The sequence below is a fragment of the Thalassophryne amazonica genome, chromosome 7, assembly GCF_902500255.1.
Source record: "Thalassophryne amazonica chromosome 7, fThaAma1.1, whole genome shotgun sequence".
NCBI lineage: Eukaryota > Metazoa > Chordata > Actinopteri > Batrachoidiformes > Batrachoididae > Thalassophryne > Thalassophryne amazonica.
Genome location: NC_047109.1, coordinates 40682744 through 40699191, shown reverse-complemented (window position 1 = coordinate 40699191; position 16448 = coordinate 40682744). Strand labels below are relative to the sequence as shown.

The 16448-nt window shown below is 42.8% G+C and overlaps 1 protein-coding gene across 2 annotated transcripts in view; it reads left to right on the top strand.

The window, feature by feature from the left end:
* The first annotated feature begins 112 nt into the window (after positions 1-112).
* Positions 113-16448, top strand: part of yrdc (yrdC N(6)-threonylcarbamoyltransferase domain containing) — a 28390-nt gene continuing 12054 nt past the window's right edge. The window contains exons 1-4 of one of the 2 annotated variants that reach the window (XM_034174058.1): positions 113-157; positions 250-348; positions 1947-2142; positions 13798-13912. In XM_034174058.1, the coding sequence (XP_034029949.1) occupies positions 276-348; positions 1947-2142; positions 13798-13912 (384 nt within the window). In that variant the 5' untranslated portion in view covers positions 113-157; positions 250-275. Of the gene's footprint in view, positions 349-1946; positions 2143-13797; positions 13913-16448 lie in introns of both variants that reach the window. The other variant, XM_034174056.1, reaches the window with a different exon arrangement.

Below are 16448 nucleotides of genomic sequence, written 5' to 3'. Positions count from 1 at the left end.
ATGCAGGTATAAGGATTTTTCTTTATTCCAGTTGTCAACAAATAAAAAAATTTAAAAAGCACAGCACAGACGATCGGAAGCAGCTGGTTCTTTAAGACGAGTACGTACGTCACGTACTGTGGGCGGAACCCGGAAGAAGCTTGTGTTATTTCATCAGGTTTGTGAGGTTGAAATGTGGTTTGTGTTTTGCCGCGTTGTTTCACTTTATGAAGGCTGTCATTAACGTCGCTGTTAATTTAATGAAACCAGGAAGTGCTCGTCGACAAGGGGCCAAAATGTGCAAAGAGCTGAAGACCAAAGTGCTGAGCCTGGTACCGCTGACCTCCAACGGACCGTCTGTCCAAATAGGTACCGTAGAACTCGAAAGTAGTAATGAAATAAAGGACCGGACATGTACCGTAGAATATTTTATTGGTACTTCTAGAGTTCTACGGTACCTGTCCAATCCAAGTGGGAGTAATGCAACATTTGCCCGTGTCAACCCGATTCACGGATTCATGTTCTTTTTCAGAAACCTCTCTTCTATGCTTCATCATTAAGTTGTGTAACTGGCGATGCAGCACACAATAGTTTTATTATGCGCAATTTCTCCAACCAAAGAAGTCTATAACTCCATCAGAGTTATCTGTCTGCCTTGGTGGTTTCCTTCACTTATCTCTTTCCAGCATGGTCACTCAGGGTTTTTTTTCTGTTGTTGTTGTTTTTTTAGAACTGGCTGTAAAGTGATGATTTAATCTTTATATTTAGAATAAATTTGGCCTGATCATCGAGGGTGCGATGGAGCGTGAGATTGGCCGGAGAATCAGTGCAGTAGGGGCGGTACTGCATTTGCTCTGCCGTACTGAAGTGATGAAAAGGGAGCTGAACCAAAAGGCGAAGCTCTCGATCTACTGGTCAGTCTTCCTTCCTATTCTCACCTATGGTCATGAGTGTTGGGTCATTACCGAAAGAACAAGATTGCGGGTACAAGCGGCCGAAATGGGCTTCCTCAGGAGGATGGCTGATGTCTCCCTTAGAGATAGGTTGAGAGGTTCGGTCATCCATGGGGAGCCCGGAGTAGAGTCGCTGCTCCTTTGAGTTGAAAGGAGCCTTCTGAGGTGGTTCCAAGGGAGGTGTTTCAGGCACGTCCATCTGGGAGGAGACCCCGGGGAAGACCCAGGACTAGGTGGAGAGACTATATCTCCACACTGGCCTGGGAATGCCTCGGGATCCCCCAGTCGGAGGTGGTCAATGTGACACGGGAAAGGGAGGTCTGTGGTCCCTTGCTGGAGCTGTTGCCCCTGCGACCCAAACCCAGAAAAGCGGTTGAAGATGAGTGAGAGTAAATTTGGCCCATCCCGGTTCTTACTGTTATGCGCAATGTCCATAAATCCTGGAAAGTTTTCATTTCTGGATTGTAAGTGAAGAGTTACTGTAGTTATTGAACTGAAATTTGTATGACTGGTCTGTGCTGGTTAGAGGAAGACACTTGCCAAAATTCAGACCTGTCACACTGTTACACTCAGTGTTCCCATCTACACAATTTATTGCATATTGCTGCGGCAAAGGAGTATGGCCTCTAATGTTCCTGCTTTACACCCTGTGGATCAGGTTTCTTTTGTTTATGCATCTTTATTTTTGACCTAACCCAAACTCTAGTCCATATACATATTGAATATACTTATTATATACAGGCTTCTGTGGCTATTATAAATGCTGCGGTGTGTAGTATAAGGTTAAATTGAACACATCATTCTTGAATGACCTTGTTTTAGTGTTTTTGTTGCTTTGAAGAACATGGGTTTATTTTCTGTCATTGTCCTTTTTACTCAGGAATGTAGATTAAATGGTTTAATTAGCATTTTGGAAATTCACTGGGCTGATGCAGTTAAATATAATAACTTTTGACACTATGTAATGGCTGCCTTATTGTATTTGATATCACATTCTTTGTTTCTGAACTGCAGATGACACTGAAATCCTGCAGTGTACTGTGAAGGCTCTGAAGGATGGCCATGTGGTCGCTGTACCCACTGACACTATCTACGGCCTGGCATGTCTAAGCCAGAACTCTGAGGCCATCAGAAGAATTTATGACATCAAAGGACGAAATGGGCACAAACCACTGGCCATCTGTGTTGGAGAAATTCAGGACATTTATAAGTAAGCGTGTGGGTCTGAAAGGGTTAGGGTTAATTTCAGCAAAAATCTATTGTAAATCACTTAAGACCACAGTTTTTGGATTTATTGGGTTAATAGATTTCTCTGGGACTCGGGGTGCCAGGGATGGTCGAAAAAAAAAAAAAAAAAGATTTAATGATAACATTCAAAGGTTGTTGTTTTTGAGAATTGATGGGTTTGACTTTTAATTAAAAATTATGAACCAGGACCGAAGTTTTATACTTTTATTGTAAACAATTTTGTGAACAAACAAATCTGCTGCATTTCTTCCAAACACTGATTTATTTATTTATTTATTTTTTCTGCCAACTTTAAAATCAAGTCACCATGACACAAAATCACAATTATGTAATCTTTGCAATTAATCCGCAGTTGACACCGTGGAAAAATGTCAGGCTGATTTAAACGTTAATATGTCAATGCGGCTTTTGGACATGTAAGAGGTCAGAACAATACATTATTGACATGGTCGCGCTGGCATATGAGGACCATGAAGGCAATCATTTTCTGCTGAGCAATCCATGGATCCACATGATCGGATCATTTTGGCGGGGGAGATTTAAAAAAGAAAAACAGGAATCTGCGTTTTCCTGGAAAACGTGCATGTCTGATGATGATGAGCTGTGTCTCTGAACTCCAATGACATCCTCACCTACAATGGGAAAAAGAAAAAAAAAATCCTGACCGCTCCGTCCACATTCTCCACACAGGTGAAGCTCACTGTCGCTCCGTGCACGGGATTTGTTGCAGGCCCGGCAGCATTAGTTATTTCCACAGCGGTCCTCAGAATAATAAATAAAAAGGGGTAATAGAATAATAAATTAAAAAGGTAATAAATTTGGTTTGTGCAATGACTCTGTGGCTGAACAGGATGCGTCCAGCATGCGTGCACATCCAGACTGTGCGTGCACAGCCAGTCCACACACAAAACTTAATTCCATCAAATGCCGTGGCTCCTCCATGGCCGAGCAGGACATGTCCAGCATGCGCATGCGTAGCTGGATTGTGCGTGTACAGCTAATCCACGCATTAAAACTTAATTCTATTAGATGGCGCAGCTTCCATGGCTGGACAGGAAACACAGGCATCATGATCCTTTGGAAGTGCTCAGATAAAAATTTTGCTTAATCTGTAATGCAGGGTATCAGGTAAAGCTCACAAACCCAGGACACAACATCACTCTTGAAGTCACTTTTGAGTTTTGAAATGTTTGGGTGGCACGCCAAGCAGTCAGCGGGAAAAATAAAAAATGTACCCGGGGCAATTTTTTTTCACTGTCTGCAATTTTTAGAGCAGTTGTAAACCAATAAATCCAATAACTGCGACCTAAATTGTTTGTGACCTGCTGTATGCTAACTTGGGTTAATTTTGTTGCATGGTCAATGCTTGTTTTTATATATATATATATATATATACTCAACAAAAATATAAACGCAACACTTTTGGTTTTGCTCCCATTTTGTATGAGATGAACTCAAAGATCTAAAACTTTTTCCACATACACAATATCACCATTTCCCTCAAATATTGTTCACAAACCAGTCGAAATCTGTGATAGTGAGCACTTCTCCTTTGCTGAGATAATCCATCCCACCTCACAGGTGTGCCATATCAAGATGCTGATTAGACACCATGATTAGTGCACAGGTGTGCCTTAGACTGCCCACAATAAAAGGCCACTCTGAAAGGTGCAGTTTTGTTTTATTGGGGGGGATACCAGTCAGTATCTGGTGTGACCACCATATGCCTCATGCAGTGCAACACATCTCCTTCGCATCATCTGTGAAGAGAACACCTCTCCAACGTGCCAAACGCCAGCGAATGTGAGCATTTGCCCACTCAAGTCGGTTACGACGACGAACTGGAGTCAGGTCGAGACCCCGATGAGGACGACGAGCATGCAGATGAGCTTCCCTGATACGGTTTCTGACAGTTTGTGCAGAAATTCTTTGGTTATGCAAACCGATTGTTTCAGCAGCTGTCCGAGTGGCTGGTCTCAGACGATCTTGGAGGTGAACATGCTGTATGTGGAGGTCCTGGGCTGGTGTGGTTACACGTGGTCTGCGGTTGTGAGGCTGGTTGGATGTACTGCCAAATTCTCTGAAACGCCTTTGGAGACGGCTTATGGTAGAGAAATGAACATTCAATACATGAGCAACAGCTCTGGTTGACATTCCTGCTGTCAGCATGCCAATTGCACACTCCCTCAAATCTTGCGACATCTGTGGCATTGTGCTGTGTGATAAAACTGCACCTTTCAGAGTGGCCTTTTATTGTGGGCAGTCTAAGGCACACCTGTGCACTAATCATGGTGTCTAATCAGCATCTTGATATGGCACACCTGTGAGGTGGGATGGATTATCTCAGCAAAGGAGAAGTGCTCACTATCACAGATTTAGACTGGTTTGTGAACAATATTTGAGGGAAATGGTGATATTGTGTATGTGGAAAAAGTTTTAGATCTTTGAGTTCATCTCATACAAAATGGGAGCAAAACCAAAAGTGTTGCGTTTATATTTTTGTTGAGTGTGTGTATATATATATACATATATATATATATATAAAATACACACACACACAGGTAGATACAGTGGGGCAAAAAGTATTTAGTCAGCCCCTGATTGTGCAAGTTCTCCGACTTAGAAAGATGAGAGAGGTCTGTAATTTTCATCATAGGTACACATCAACTATGAGAGACAAAATGAGGAAAAAAAAAAATCCAGGAAATCACATTGTAGGATTTTTAAATAATTTATTTTTAAATTGTGGTGGAAAATAAATATTTGGTTACCCACAAACAAGTAAGATTTCTGGCTCTCACAGACCTGTCACTTCTTCTTTAAGAAGCTCTTCTGTCCTCAACCTGTTACCTGTATTAATGGCATCTGTTGGAACTCATTATCTATAGAAAAGACACCTATCCAGAGCCTCAAACAGTCAGACTCCAAACTTAACCATGGCCAAGAACAAAGAGCTGTCGAAGGACACCAGGAAGAAAATTGTAGATGTGCACCAGGCTGGGAAGAGTGAATCTACAATAGTTAAGCAGGTTGATGTGAATAAATCAACTGTAGGAGCAATTGTAAGAAAATGGAAGACATACAAGACCATTGATAATCTCCCTCGATCTGGGGCTCCATGCAAGATGTCATCCCTTGGGGTCAAGATGATCATGAGAACGGTGAACAAAAATACCAGAACTACACGGAGGGACCTGATGAATGACCTGCAGAGAGCTGGGACCAAAGTAACAAAGGCTACACACTACGCAGAGAAGGACTCAAATCCTGCAGTGCCAGACGTGTACCCCTGCTTAAGCCAGTACGTGTCCAGGCCCGTCTGAAGTTTGCCAGAGAGCATATGGATGATCCAGAAGAGGATTGGGAGAATATCATTTGGTCAGATGAAACCAAAATAGAACTTTTTGGTAAAAAGTCAACTCACTGTGTTTGGAGGAAGAAGAATGCTGAGTTGCATCCCAAGAACACCATATCTACTGTGAAGCATGGGGGTGGAAACATCATGCTTTGGGGCTGTTTTTCTGCAAAGGGGACAGGACGACTGATCTGTGTTAAGGGAAGAATGAACGGGGCCATGTATCATGAGATTTTAAGCCAAAACCTCCTTCCATCAGTGAGAGCATTGAAGATACAATGTGGCTGGGTCTTCCAGCATGACAATGATCCCAAACACCCCACTCAGGCAACAAAGGAGTGGCTCTGTAAAAAGCATTTCAAGGTCCTGGAGTGGCCAAGCCAGTCTCCATACCCCAACCCCTCAGAAAATTTGTTGAGTGTTGAAAGTCCATGTTGCCCAGCGACAGCCCCAAATCATCACTGGTCTAAAGGAGATCTGCATGGAGGAATGGGCCAAAATACCAGCTACAGTGTGTGCAAACCTGGTGAAGACTTACAGGAAACATTTGACCTCTGTCATTGCCAACAAAGATTATGTTACAAAGTATTGAGCTGAACTTTTGTTATTGACCAAATACTTATTTTCCACCATAATTTACAAATAAATTCTTTAAAACTCCTACAGTGTTATTTCCTGAATTTTTTTTTTTTTTCTCATTTTGTCTCTCATAGTTGAAGTGTACCTATGTTGAAAATTACAGACCGCTCTCATCTTTCTAAGTAGGGGAACTTGCACAATCAGGGGCTGACTTAATACTTTTTTACCCCACTGTATAACAAAATTGGATATACCGTTTGAATTTGTCAATTTACACATCACGCATCAGTGGAGTCAGATATCCCATTTCACATTTGCAGCAAAACACGTTTTGCATTTTGACACATCAGCTTGCTCCCTATTCCATTCTGTTTATTACTTTTCATTAATTCACCAGCAGCAGTGACTTCTGTGGCCACCAGGATGCTGTGATGAACAACATGGCTGCTGCTGGCTTGATTGATGCACGCATTCTCTGAACTGTGATTAGTGTACAGCCCGGATGAGACAGGATATTTGCTCAGCATTTTCAAAAAGTATGAAATTAACCTCATATTGTTAAAGAGCAAAACTCAGCCACATGGTGTACAAACCAGTGCATTCTGAGTGTTTGTTCCAAGCCAGGATTAATGAGCAAGGTTATGTCCATAGAGCAGGTAGCTAGGAGGATAAAGAGCTCTCCAGTATAGACCTGGGTTCAAATTGTGATGGTGCTATGTGTTTGTGTCCTTGGACAAGGCATCTGCATTGTCTCAGTCCATCCAGCTGTAAAATGGGTACAGACTTGGGCTGGGGAAGTAAGATGAAATGGACTGGTGTCCTGTCCAGGAGGATTTGTGGTTATGTCATGCTATGATGTGGCATGAAGTTAATCAGCCACATCATGAACTTATGGGAATGAGTTTTGAACACTGGGCTTGGAAGGCAGGTGAAGATCTGTGAGCAGCAATGGTGTCTTCAGTGGCATAATATGTCATCTTAAAGGTAACACTAAGTTTTTATAGCAGAAAAATAGTATGGGAGACTCTAGCTATTCAGGTCCCCAGGCATGACTGATTTAATTATGCGCATTCCTAGGCACACAGACTATCCACGAACTGGTGGTCATTTACAGTCATTTAAGCCTGGGTCCCACCGAATAATGAAGGATGAAGAAGGAGCCACGCAGCATGGGTGTTTTTTTTTTTTTTTTTTTTTTTGCCGCGAGAGGGTTTCTAAAACTATCGGAGTTTCATGGCTCTGAGTGGCTCTTAGAGGCATTATCTTCAGTTAACAAGGCTCATCTGAGTGTGGCGTTAATTTCAACAAGTTGAAAATTTAGCAACAACAGCGTGGCGCAGTTTGTGTTCGCGTTACTGCGACGGCTTAGAGGCATTTGCGTGGTGCTTACGAGTCTGCTGAAAGTCTATTATCCGTGCGCCTGGCACCTTCGCAGGACCTGAGAGGCTATTTTTGGAACGGCTGTCCTCTTGCACACACAATTCCACCTGCCCTGTGCGCTGGACTCTATATAAAATAATCATTTTGTTGCGGCTTAATCATTTTATGTCCAACCTTGGATGCTGAAAACACCTCTAATCACTTCTGGAATCACAGAGGACTGTTTCATCTGGACGCTTTTTTTCCTCTCGTTCCTGCTCCATGCGGAATGTATTTTGAACAGCTTATCGTAATTAATTTAAATCTTTTTTATAGCTTGATAAAAGAGTTCCTAGCTGTAAAAGTAAGTCTGTATGTTGATGTCTGTTGTATGTAAAAGTATGTTGATTTAATATCTTGTTAATGGATCACATGACCTCCGCTGTGTGTGAGCACTGAGGCAAGACCTGAGCGGCTTCCTCTTGTGCACACAATTCCACCTGCTCTGTGCGCTGGACTCTACAACCCCTGGCAAAAATTATGGAATCACCGGCCTCGGAGGATGTTCATTCAGTTGTTTAATTTTGTAGAAAAAAGCAGATCACAGACATGACACAACTAAAGTCATTTCAAATGGCAACTTTCTGGCTTTAAGAAACACTGTAAGAAATCAGGAGAAAAAAAATTGTGGCAGTCAGTAACGGTTACTTTTTTAGACCAAGCAGAGGGAAAAAATATGGACTCACTCAATTCTGAGGAAAAAATTATGGAATCATGAAAAACAAAAGAACGCTCCAACACATCACTAGTATTTTGTTGCACCACCTCTGGCTTTTATAACAGCTTGCAGTCTCTGAGGCATGGACTTAATGAGTGACAAACAGTACTCTTCATCAATCTGGCTCTAACTTTCTCTGATTGCTGTTGCCAGATCAGCTTTGCAGGTTGGAGCCTTGCCATGGACCATTTTCTTCAACTTCCACTAAAGATTTTCAATTGGATTAAGATCCGGACTATTTGCAGGCCATGACATTGACCCTATGTGTCTTTTTGCAAGGAATGTTTTCACAGTTTTTGCTCTATGGCAAGATGTATTATCATTATCATCTTGAAAAATGATTTAATCATCCCCAAACATCCTTTCAATTGATGGGATAAGAAAAGTGTCCAAAATATCAACGTAAACTTGTGCATTTATTGATGATGTAATGACAGCCATCACCCCAGTGCCTTTACCTGACATGCAGCCCCATATCATCAATGACTGTGGACATTTACATGTTCTCTTCAGGCAGTCATCTTTATAAATCTCATTGGAACGTCACCAAACAAAGGTTCCAGCATCATCACCTTGCCCAATGCAGATTCGAGATTCATCACTGAATATGACTTTCATCCACAGTCCACGATTGCTTTTTCTTAGCCCATTGTAACCTTGTTTTTTTTTCTGTTTAGGTGTTAATGATGGCTTTCGTTTAGCTTTTCTGTATGTAAATCCCATTTCCTTTAGGTGGTTTCTTACAGTTCGGTCACAGACGTTGACTCCAGTTTCCTCCCATTCGTTCCTCATTTGTTTTGTTGTGCATTTTCGATTTTTGAGACATACTGCTTTAAGTTTTCTGTCTTGATGCTTTGATGTCTTCCTTGGTCTACCAGTATGTTTGCCTTTAACAACCTTCCCATGTTGTTTGTATTTGGTCCAGAGTTTAGACACAGCTGAATGTGAACAACCAACATCTTTTGCAACAATGCGTGATGATTTACCCTCTTTTAAGAGTTTGATAATCCTCTCCTTTGTTTCAATTGACATCTCTCGTGTTGGAGCCATGATTCATGTCAGTCCACTTGTTGCAACAGCTCTCCAAGGTGTGATCACTCCTTTTTAGATGCAGACTAATGAGCAGATCTGATTTGATGCAGGTGTTAGTTTTGGGGATGAAAATTTACAGGGTGATTCCATAATTTATTCCTCAGAATTGAGTGAGTCCATTTTTTTTCCCCCTCTGCTTGGTCTAAAAAAGTAACCGTTACTGACTGCCACAATTTTTTTTTCCTGATTTCTTATAGTGTTTCTTAAAGCCAGAAAGTTGCCATTTGAAATGACTTTAGTTTTGTGTCATGTCTGTGATCTGCTTTTTTTCTACAAAATTAAACTGAATGAACATCCTCCGAGGCCGGTGATTCCATAATTTTTGCCAGGGGTTGTATATAAAATAATTATTTTGTAGCGGATTAATCATTTTCTGTTGAACCTTGGATGCTGAAAACACATCTAATCACTTCTGGAATTAATGGATCACATGAGCTCCGCTGTGTGTGCGCACTGAGGCAGTGATTCATCACGCTTCAAACGAGCATTTAGGCAGAACGCCAGCTCACAAAAGAGTGATATTTCAGTCAATATTGGACGAACACAAAGTTAAAATTTGGATGACTACGTGAAAGTGGATGTGTGTTTAAAGCCATTGAAGATAATAACTCCAGTGGAGCAGCTAAGAGCAGAAGCTGTGCGGCAACACAGGTGGAGAGCGCACAAAAGACCGATTTTGAAGACATAACACAAAGTTAAAAGTTGTATCATGATGACTTGTAAGCTACGAAAGATATACACTCAACAAAAATATAAACGCAACACTTTTGGTTTTGCTCCCATTTTGTATGAGATGAACTCAAAGATCTAAAACTTTTTCCACATACACAATATCACCATTTACCTCAAATATTGTTCACAAATCAGTCTAAATCTGTGATAGTGAGCACTTCTCCTTTGCTGAGATAATCCATCCCACCTCACAGGTGTGCCATATCAAGATGCTGATTAGACACCATGATTAGTGCACAGGTGTGCCTTAGACTGCCCACAATAAAAGGCCACTCTGAAAGGTGCAGTTTTATCACACAGCACAATGCCACAGATGTCGCAAGATTTGAGGGAGCGTGCAATTGGCATGCTGACAGCAGGAATGTCAACCAGAGCTGTTGCTCGTGTATGAATGTTCATTTCTCTACCATAAGCCGTCTCCAAAGGCGTTTCAGAGAATTTGGCAGTACATCCAACCAGCCTCACAACCGCAGACCACATGTAACCACACCAGCCCAGGACCTCCACATCCAGCATGTTTACCTCCAAGATCGTTTGAGACCAGCCACTCGGACAGCTGCTGAAACAATCAGTTTGCATAACCAAAGAATTTCTGCACAAACTGTCAGAAACCATCTCAGGGAAGCTCATCTGCATGCTCGTCGTCCTCATCGGGGTCTCGACCTGACTCCAGTTCGTCGTCGTAACCGACTTGAGTGGGCAAATGCTCACATTCGTTGGCGTTTGGCACGTTGGAGAGGTGTTCTCTTCACGGATGAATCCCGGTTCACACTGTCCAGGGCAGATGGCAGACAGTGTGTGTGGTGTTGTGTGGGTGAGCGGTTTTCTGATGTCAGTGTTGTGGATCGAGTGGCCCATGGTGGCGGTGGGGTTATGGTATGGGCAGGCGTCTGTTATGGACGAAGAACACAGGTGCATTTTATTGATGGCATTTTGAATGCACAGAGATACCGTGACGAGATCCTGAGGCCCATTGTTGTGCCACACATCCAAGAACATCACCTCATGTTGCAGCAGGATAATGCACGGCCCCATGTTGCAAGGATCTGTACACAATTCTTGGAAGCTGAAAATGTCCCAGTTCTTGCATGGCCGGCATACTCACCGGACATGTCACCCATTGAGCATGTTTGGGATGCTCTGGACCGGCGTATACGACAGCGTGTACCAGTTCCTGCCAATATCCAGCAACTTCGCACAGCCATTGAAGAGGAGTGGACAAACATTCCACAGGCCACAATTGACAACCTGATCAACTCTATGCGAAGGAGATGTGTTGCACTGCATGAGGCAAATGGTGGTCACACCAGATACTGACTGGTATCCCCCCCCCAATAAAACAAAACTGCACCTTTCAGAGTGGCCTTTTATTGTGGACAGTCTAAGGCACACCTGTGCACTAATCATGGTGTCTAATCAGCATCTAGATATGGCACACCTGTGAGGTGGGATGGATTATCTCAGCAAAGGAGAAGTGCTCACTATCACAGATTTAGACTGGTTTGTGAACAATATTTGAGGGAAATGGTGATATTGTGTATGTGGAAAAAGTTTTAGATCTTTGAGTTCATCTCATACAAAATGGGAGCAAAACCAAAAGTGTTGCGTTTATATTTTTGTTGAGTGTATATATATATATATAAAATGATCCACAGGTGTATATAATTAAAGCGGCCACCTCATTCTGTATGCAGAATGGCACCGGTCGCAAAAGAGCGCTTTTGCAGAAGTAAACGGACGAACACAAAGTTAAAAGTGGAATCACATTGTAAAAATGATTGTTTTAAAGCCAGCAAGTCACGGATTTAAAGGAAGCCACTAGAAAGAGCACAGAGGCAGCTGTCCATGAAAGGACAACACCAGTGCGCGCACAAAAGAGCGATTTTGCAGAAATTAACGGACAAACATAAAGTTTTGTGTGTTTAAAGCCGCAGAAGAACAGCCAGAGAGCCGCGGAGCCAGCGAGGAGCACCGAGGCGGCTCTCCAGGAACCCGTGGTTCGGGTCTAGCTGGTGCATTACAGGTGGACAGCAGCCTGGCGCACAGCGCACAACTGCGGAGCTGTGCTGGAGTGTCTATTTTTGGACTGCGTTTAAAAAAGAAAAAAGGGACATCTTTAAATGCTGTTGTGAATCTGTGAATTGAAAACCCACACTTTGAAGGGACCAGGTGTGGGAGGGCTGGAGGTTTGGACCAAACTCATGCCTAAACGTGCACCAACATGGCGCTATCATGGCACTATGTGGCTTTGTGTGGCTGATGCGAGCCATTCAAGGCTATAATGACAGGTCGGTCGTGGCTCACTAGAGGCTGCTACGTGGCACATGCGGGGTACAGAGAGGCACATAGTGGCACCTTCATAGTGGATACGTGATAGATGAAAACGTGGGTCATTCTTCGAATAATCGTGACACACCCATGCGTGGCTATTTCTTCATCCTTCATTATTCGGTGGGACCCAGGCTTTATATATTTTCAAAGATGCCAACAGGGCTCAAAATACAAAGTTCGCTGTTCCTCACCTGTATCTATCGGACCCAAAATTTAGAACTAAATCTGTACTAGTTTTTATGGAGTTATTGAATTCTGTGAACTAACTGACTCATTGCCCGACTCAGTTAAGCCTGTGCTTGTCCTGCTCATCACAAGAAATTTCAATAGTTTATTACGTGAGGCCAAAATATGGCCATGGGGTATTGCGAAGACTTTGCGTCCATTCGTCCCTCTGTCTGTCTCTGTGCTCAGCATAAGTCCAGTCCTGTTACTGCCAGGGTCTTCAAATTAACTGGGTGCATTCCTGGGACATAGACCTTGAACAAGTTCAACGATGGCTACCCTTGACCTATTCTAAGGGGTCAAAAGGTCACATTCTTTCTACACATTCATTTATTACATGCTCATATGGCCAAGGGTACTTTAGCATTGTGTTTTTTATAATATAAAGACAGGCATACGTGTACTGTGCGCAGTATCAGTCTGATTTTTGAGCTGAATTCTGGGCCATGACTTTTCTCTCTCTCTCTCTGATAACTTTGGCTGTACATTTAATTTGATTTACTTTTAGAGTAATACCCTATTCCACAGAGTGCCATTCCTTCCAGTTTCATCCCAAATAGCAAATGGGTGTGCGTTTTGAAATGTCACAGTTACTCCTTGATTCATCATTTGTCAGTCTTCAACAAACTTGGTATACGCAGTAGTTATGGCCATAATTGTCACCAGTTTTGAAATCAGGGTGAAATTTTCAAGCGGTTAAAAATAAAAAAAAATTCAATCCCAATTAGACAAATCGGTGTCATTACGCACCCACTTCCAGGTGTTCGTAGTCTTCACTCATGTTCACACTTTTGTAACTGGGGTCATCCTAGTGAGTACAGCTTGATTCTTGTTTGAGTTTGCTCCATCAGGATAAAAATGAGAACGCAGCCGGGTGCAGCTTTATTTCCGTTTTTGAGCGGGTTGCCAGTTATGTGCTTTATAAGCCAGCCAGTTGCCAGGTCTTTACTTTATAAGGCAGCCAGATAGGAGGCGTGGTGGAGTAAGCTGTTTCATCCCATTTTTGCGCTTTTGCTGAATCGTGGGGGATTGCAATAAGGGGTGTCCTGGGGAATGGGGGTGTAACAATTTAACAAAAACATGGTTAAACTCTCATAGTGTATGCCCAGTTCAAGGCAGTAAAATCTGAAGTTGTACTCATGAATTACTTTTTGTACTTTGAACAGGTACTGTAAAGTGAAAGTAAAGAAAGAGCTCCTGAGTGACCTGCTGCCTGGTCCTGTCACTCTGGTGTTTGAAAGGTTGGAGATATTGAACACTGATCTGAACCCATTTACTTCAGTAAGTCTGGCAACATCAACTCTGGCCTCAAGTCACTCAAGTTGTTTTATTATTTTCTGGATTTTTTTTTTTTTTTAATTCTTCAGAAAATTCATACAAACAGCTTCTTCATCATATATTTAAGTCCTTTGTTTACGGCCCCTTCACACATAACACGATTGAAGCTGACTAGCAGACGAAGGAGGAATTGCATGCCATTCGTGAAAATCTGAGCCGCTTCCAACGCCTCGTATACCTGTCACTACAATTATTTGCACACACCAGTGGCTGAAAGATAGTGTGCCCTGTGAGAGCCCATTCGATCCCTCTCGAGGCAAGTGTCGGCCAAATTTCAGGTGACACACATGAACATCCAACACCGCTCGCTTGATACTTAGAAAGTGTGGGGCCGTTCGCACTGTCAGCACTAAAGCAGTGAGCAGACGATCACTTGGATGTGAAATTGTCTAAGTGCCCCCAGGGAGGCTCGTCTAACTGCCCCCAGGGAGGCTCCCCTGTCAGCTGATTGCAGCAGACTGACAGCTGGAAATGATGGACTCAGTGCACATGACATGTCACATTAAAAACACAGAGACCACCACCAGGACAGGTATATAAATAATTATGATAATATCTACATACACAATTACATGACAAATAACTAAAATCAATGGCCACATAACATAGACACAGAGTGACACGTTGGTGTGTGCATTGAACTGGCAGGGGGCGTGTCCACCAACAGCTGCAGCTGTTGAGATCTCAGGTTCTGGACATCCCAGCTAGGGAACACGTACCGTGTTTTGACGGACATGAACTTACAACTGTCCACTGACGCATGTGTGTTTGCTTGCTGTTCTAACGTGGATGTGCATAAAAACATACATCGCTGTTGTGGCGGGCTGCAGCGAGTGAGCACGCACAGGCTGTCCCAGGTGAAATGGGCCGTCAGATCATAACATGCAGCAGGGGATCTGAATGTCAGGTCACCCACGTGAGCTCTGTTCCACGTGACGCGATGTCTGTCTTGCGGTGCGCCGTCCACAGGACGCGTGTCAGGCTGGACACGCTGGGCCAGCAGATGTGGACATGATAGCGCACTGCTTTTTTCCCCTCCACAACAGCAGCAGTTACGGTGTGTTTTTTCACCCGTAATTAAAGACTTCCTCTTCGTCTACATCGTCTGATTTGTTTTTTATATATGTATATCTCCTTGTTGATTTCAGGCATTTTACGCACCTTTTATAGGAGAGCGATGTTAATCAGAGCTCTTGTAAATTGCAGGTTCGAATCCTGTGGGTTGCATGTATTTTTATTTTTTTTACCACAGCAGCTGTGTGATGTGGTTTCACATACTCCAGCTGCTCGAGCAGCAGGATCGTTCATGCCTGCCCGACCGTGTGTCCCTCCCGATGCTTGATGCTTTTGTGGTTCACTCATTTGGGCTGTTTCACCACAATTCGGCCTGATTCCTGCTTATTCATGCTACAACCCCAATTTCAGTGAAGTTGGGACATTGTGTAAAATGTAAATAAAAACAGAATGCAATGATTTGCAAATCCTCTTCAACCTATATTCAATTGAATACACCACAAAGATGACATATTTAATGTTCAAACTGGTAAACTTTATTGTTTTTGTGCAAATTTTGAAATGGATGCCTGCAACACATTTCAAAAAAGCTGGGACAGTGGTATGTTTACCACCGTGTTACATCACCTTTCCTTCTAACAACACTCAGTAAGCATTTGGAAACTGAGGACACTAATTGTTGAAGCTTTGTCGGTGGAATTCTTTCCCATTCTTGCTTGATGTACGACTTCAGTTGTTCAACAGTCCGAGGTCTCTGTTGTCGTATTTTTTGCTTCATAATGCACAACACATTTTCTGCAGGCAGACCAGTCTAGTACCTGCACTCTTTTACTACAAAGCCACGCTGTTGTAAGCAGGGATGTCCCTGAAAAGACGTTGCTTGGATGGCAGCATGTGTTGCTCCAAAACCTGGATGTACCTTTCAGCATTGATGGTGCTATCACAGATGTGTAAGTTGCCCATGCCATGGGCACTAACACACCCCCATACCATCACAGATGCTGACTTTTGAACTTTGCGCTCGTAACAATCTGGATGGTCTTTTTCCTCTTTTGTCCAGAGGACACAATGTCCCTGATTTCCAAAAACAATTTGAAATGTGGACTCATCAGATCACAGCACACTTTGCCACTTTGCGTCTGTCTGTTTTAAATGAGCTCAGGCCCAGAGAAGGCAGCAGCGTTTCTGGATGTTGTTGATGTATGGCTTTTGCTTTGCATGATAGAGTTTTAACTTGCACTTGTAGATGTAGCAACGGACTGTGTTAACTGACAGTGGTTTTCTGAAGTGTTCCTGAACCCATGCGGTAAGATCCTTTACACAATGATGTGGGTTTTTAATGCAGTGCCGCCTAAGGGATTGAAGGTCACGGGCATTCAATATTCGTTTTCCGTCTTGCCGCTTACGTGTAGAAAGTTCTCTGAATCTTCTGATTATATTATGGACTGTAGATGATGGAATCCCT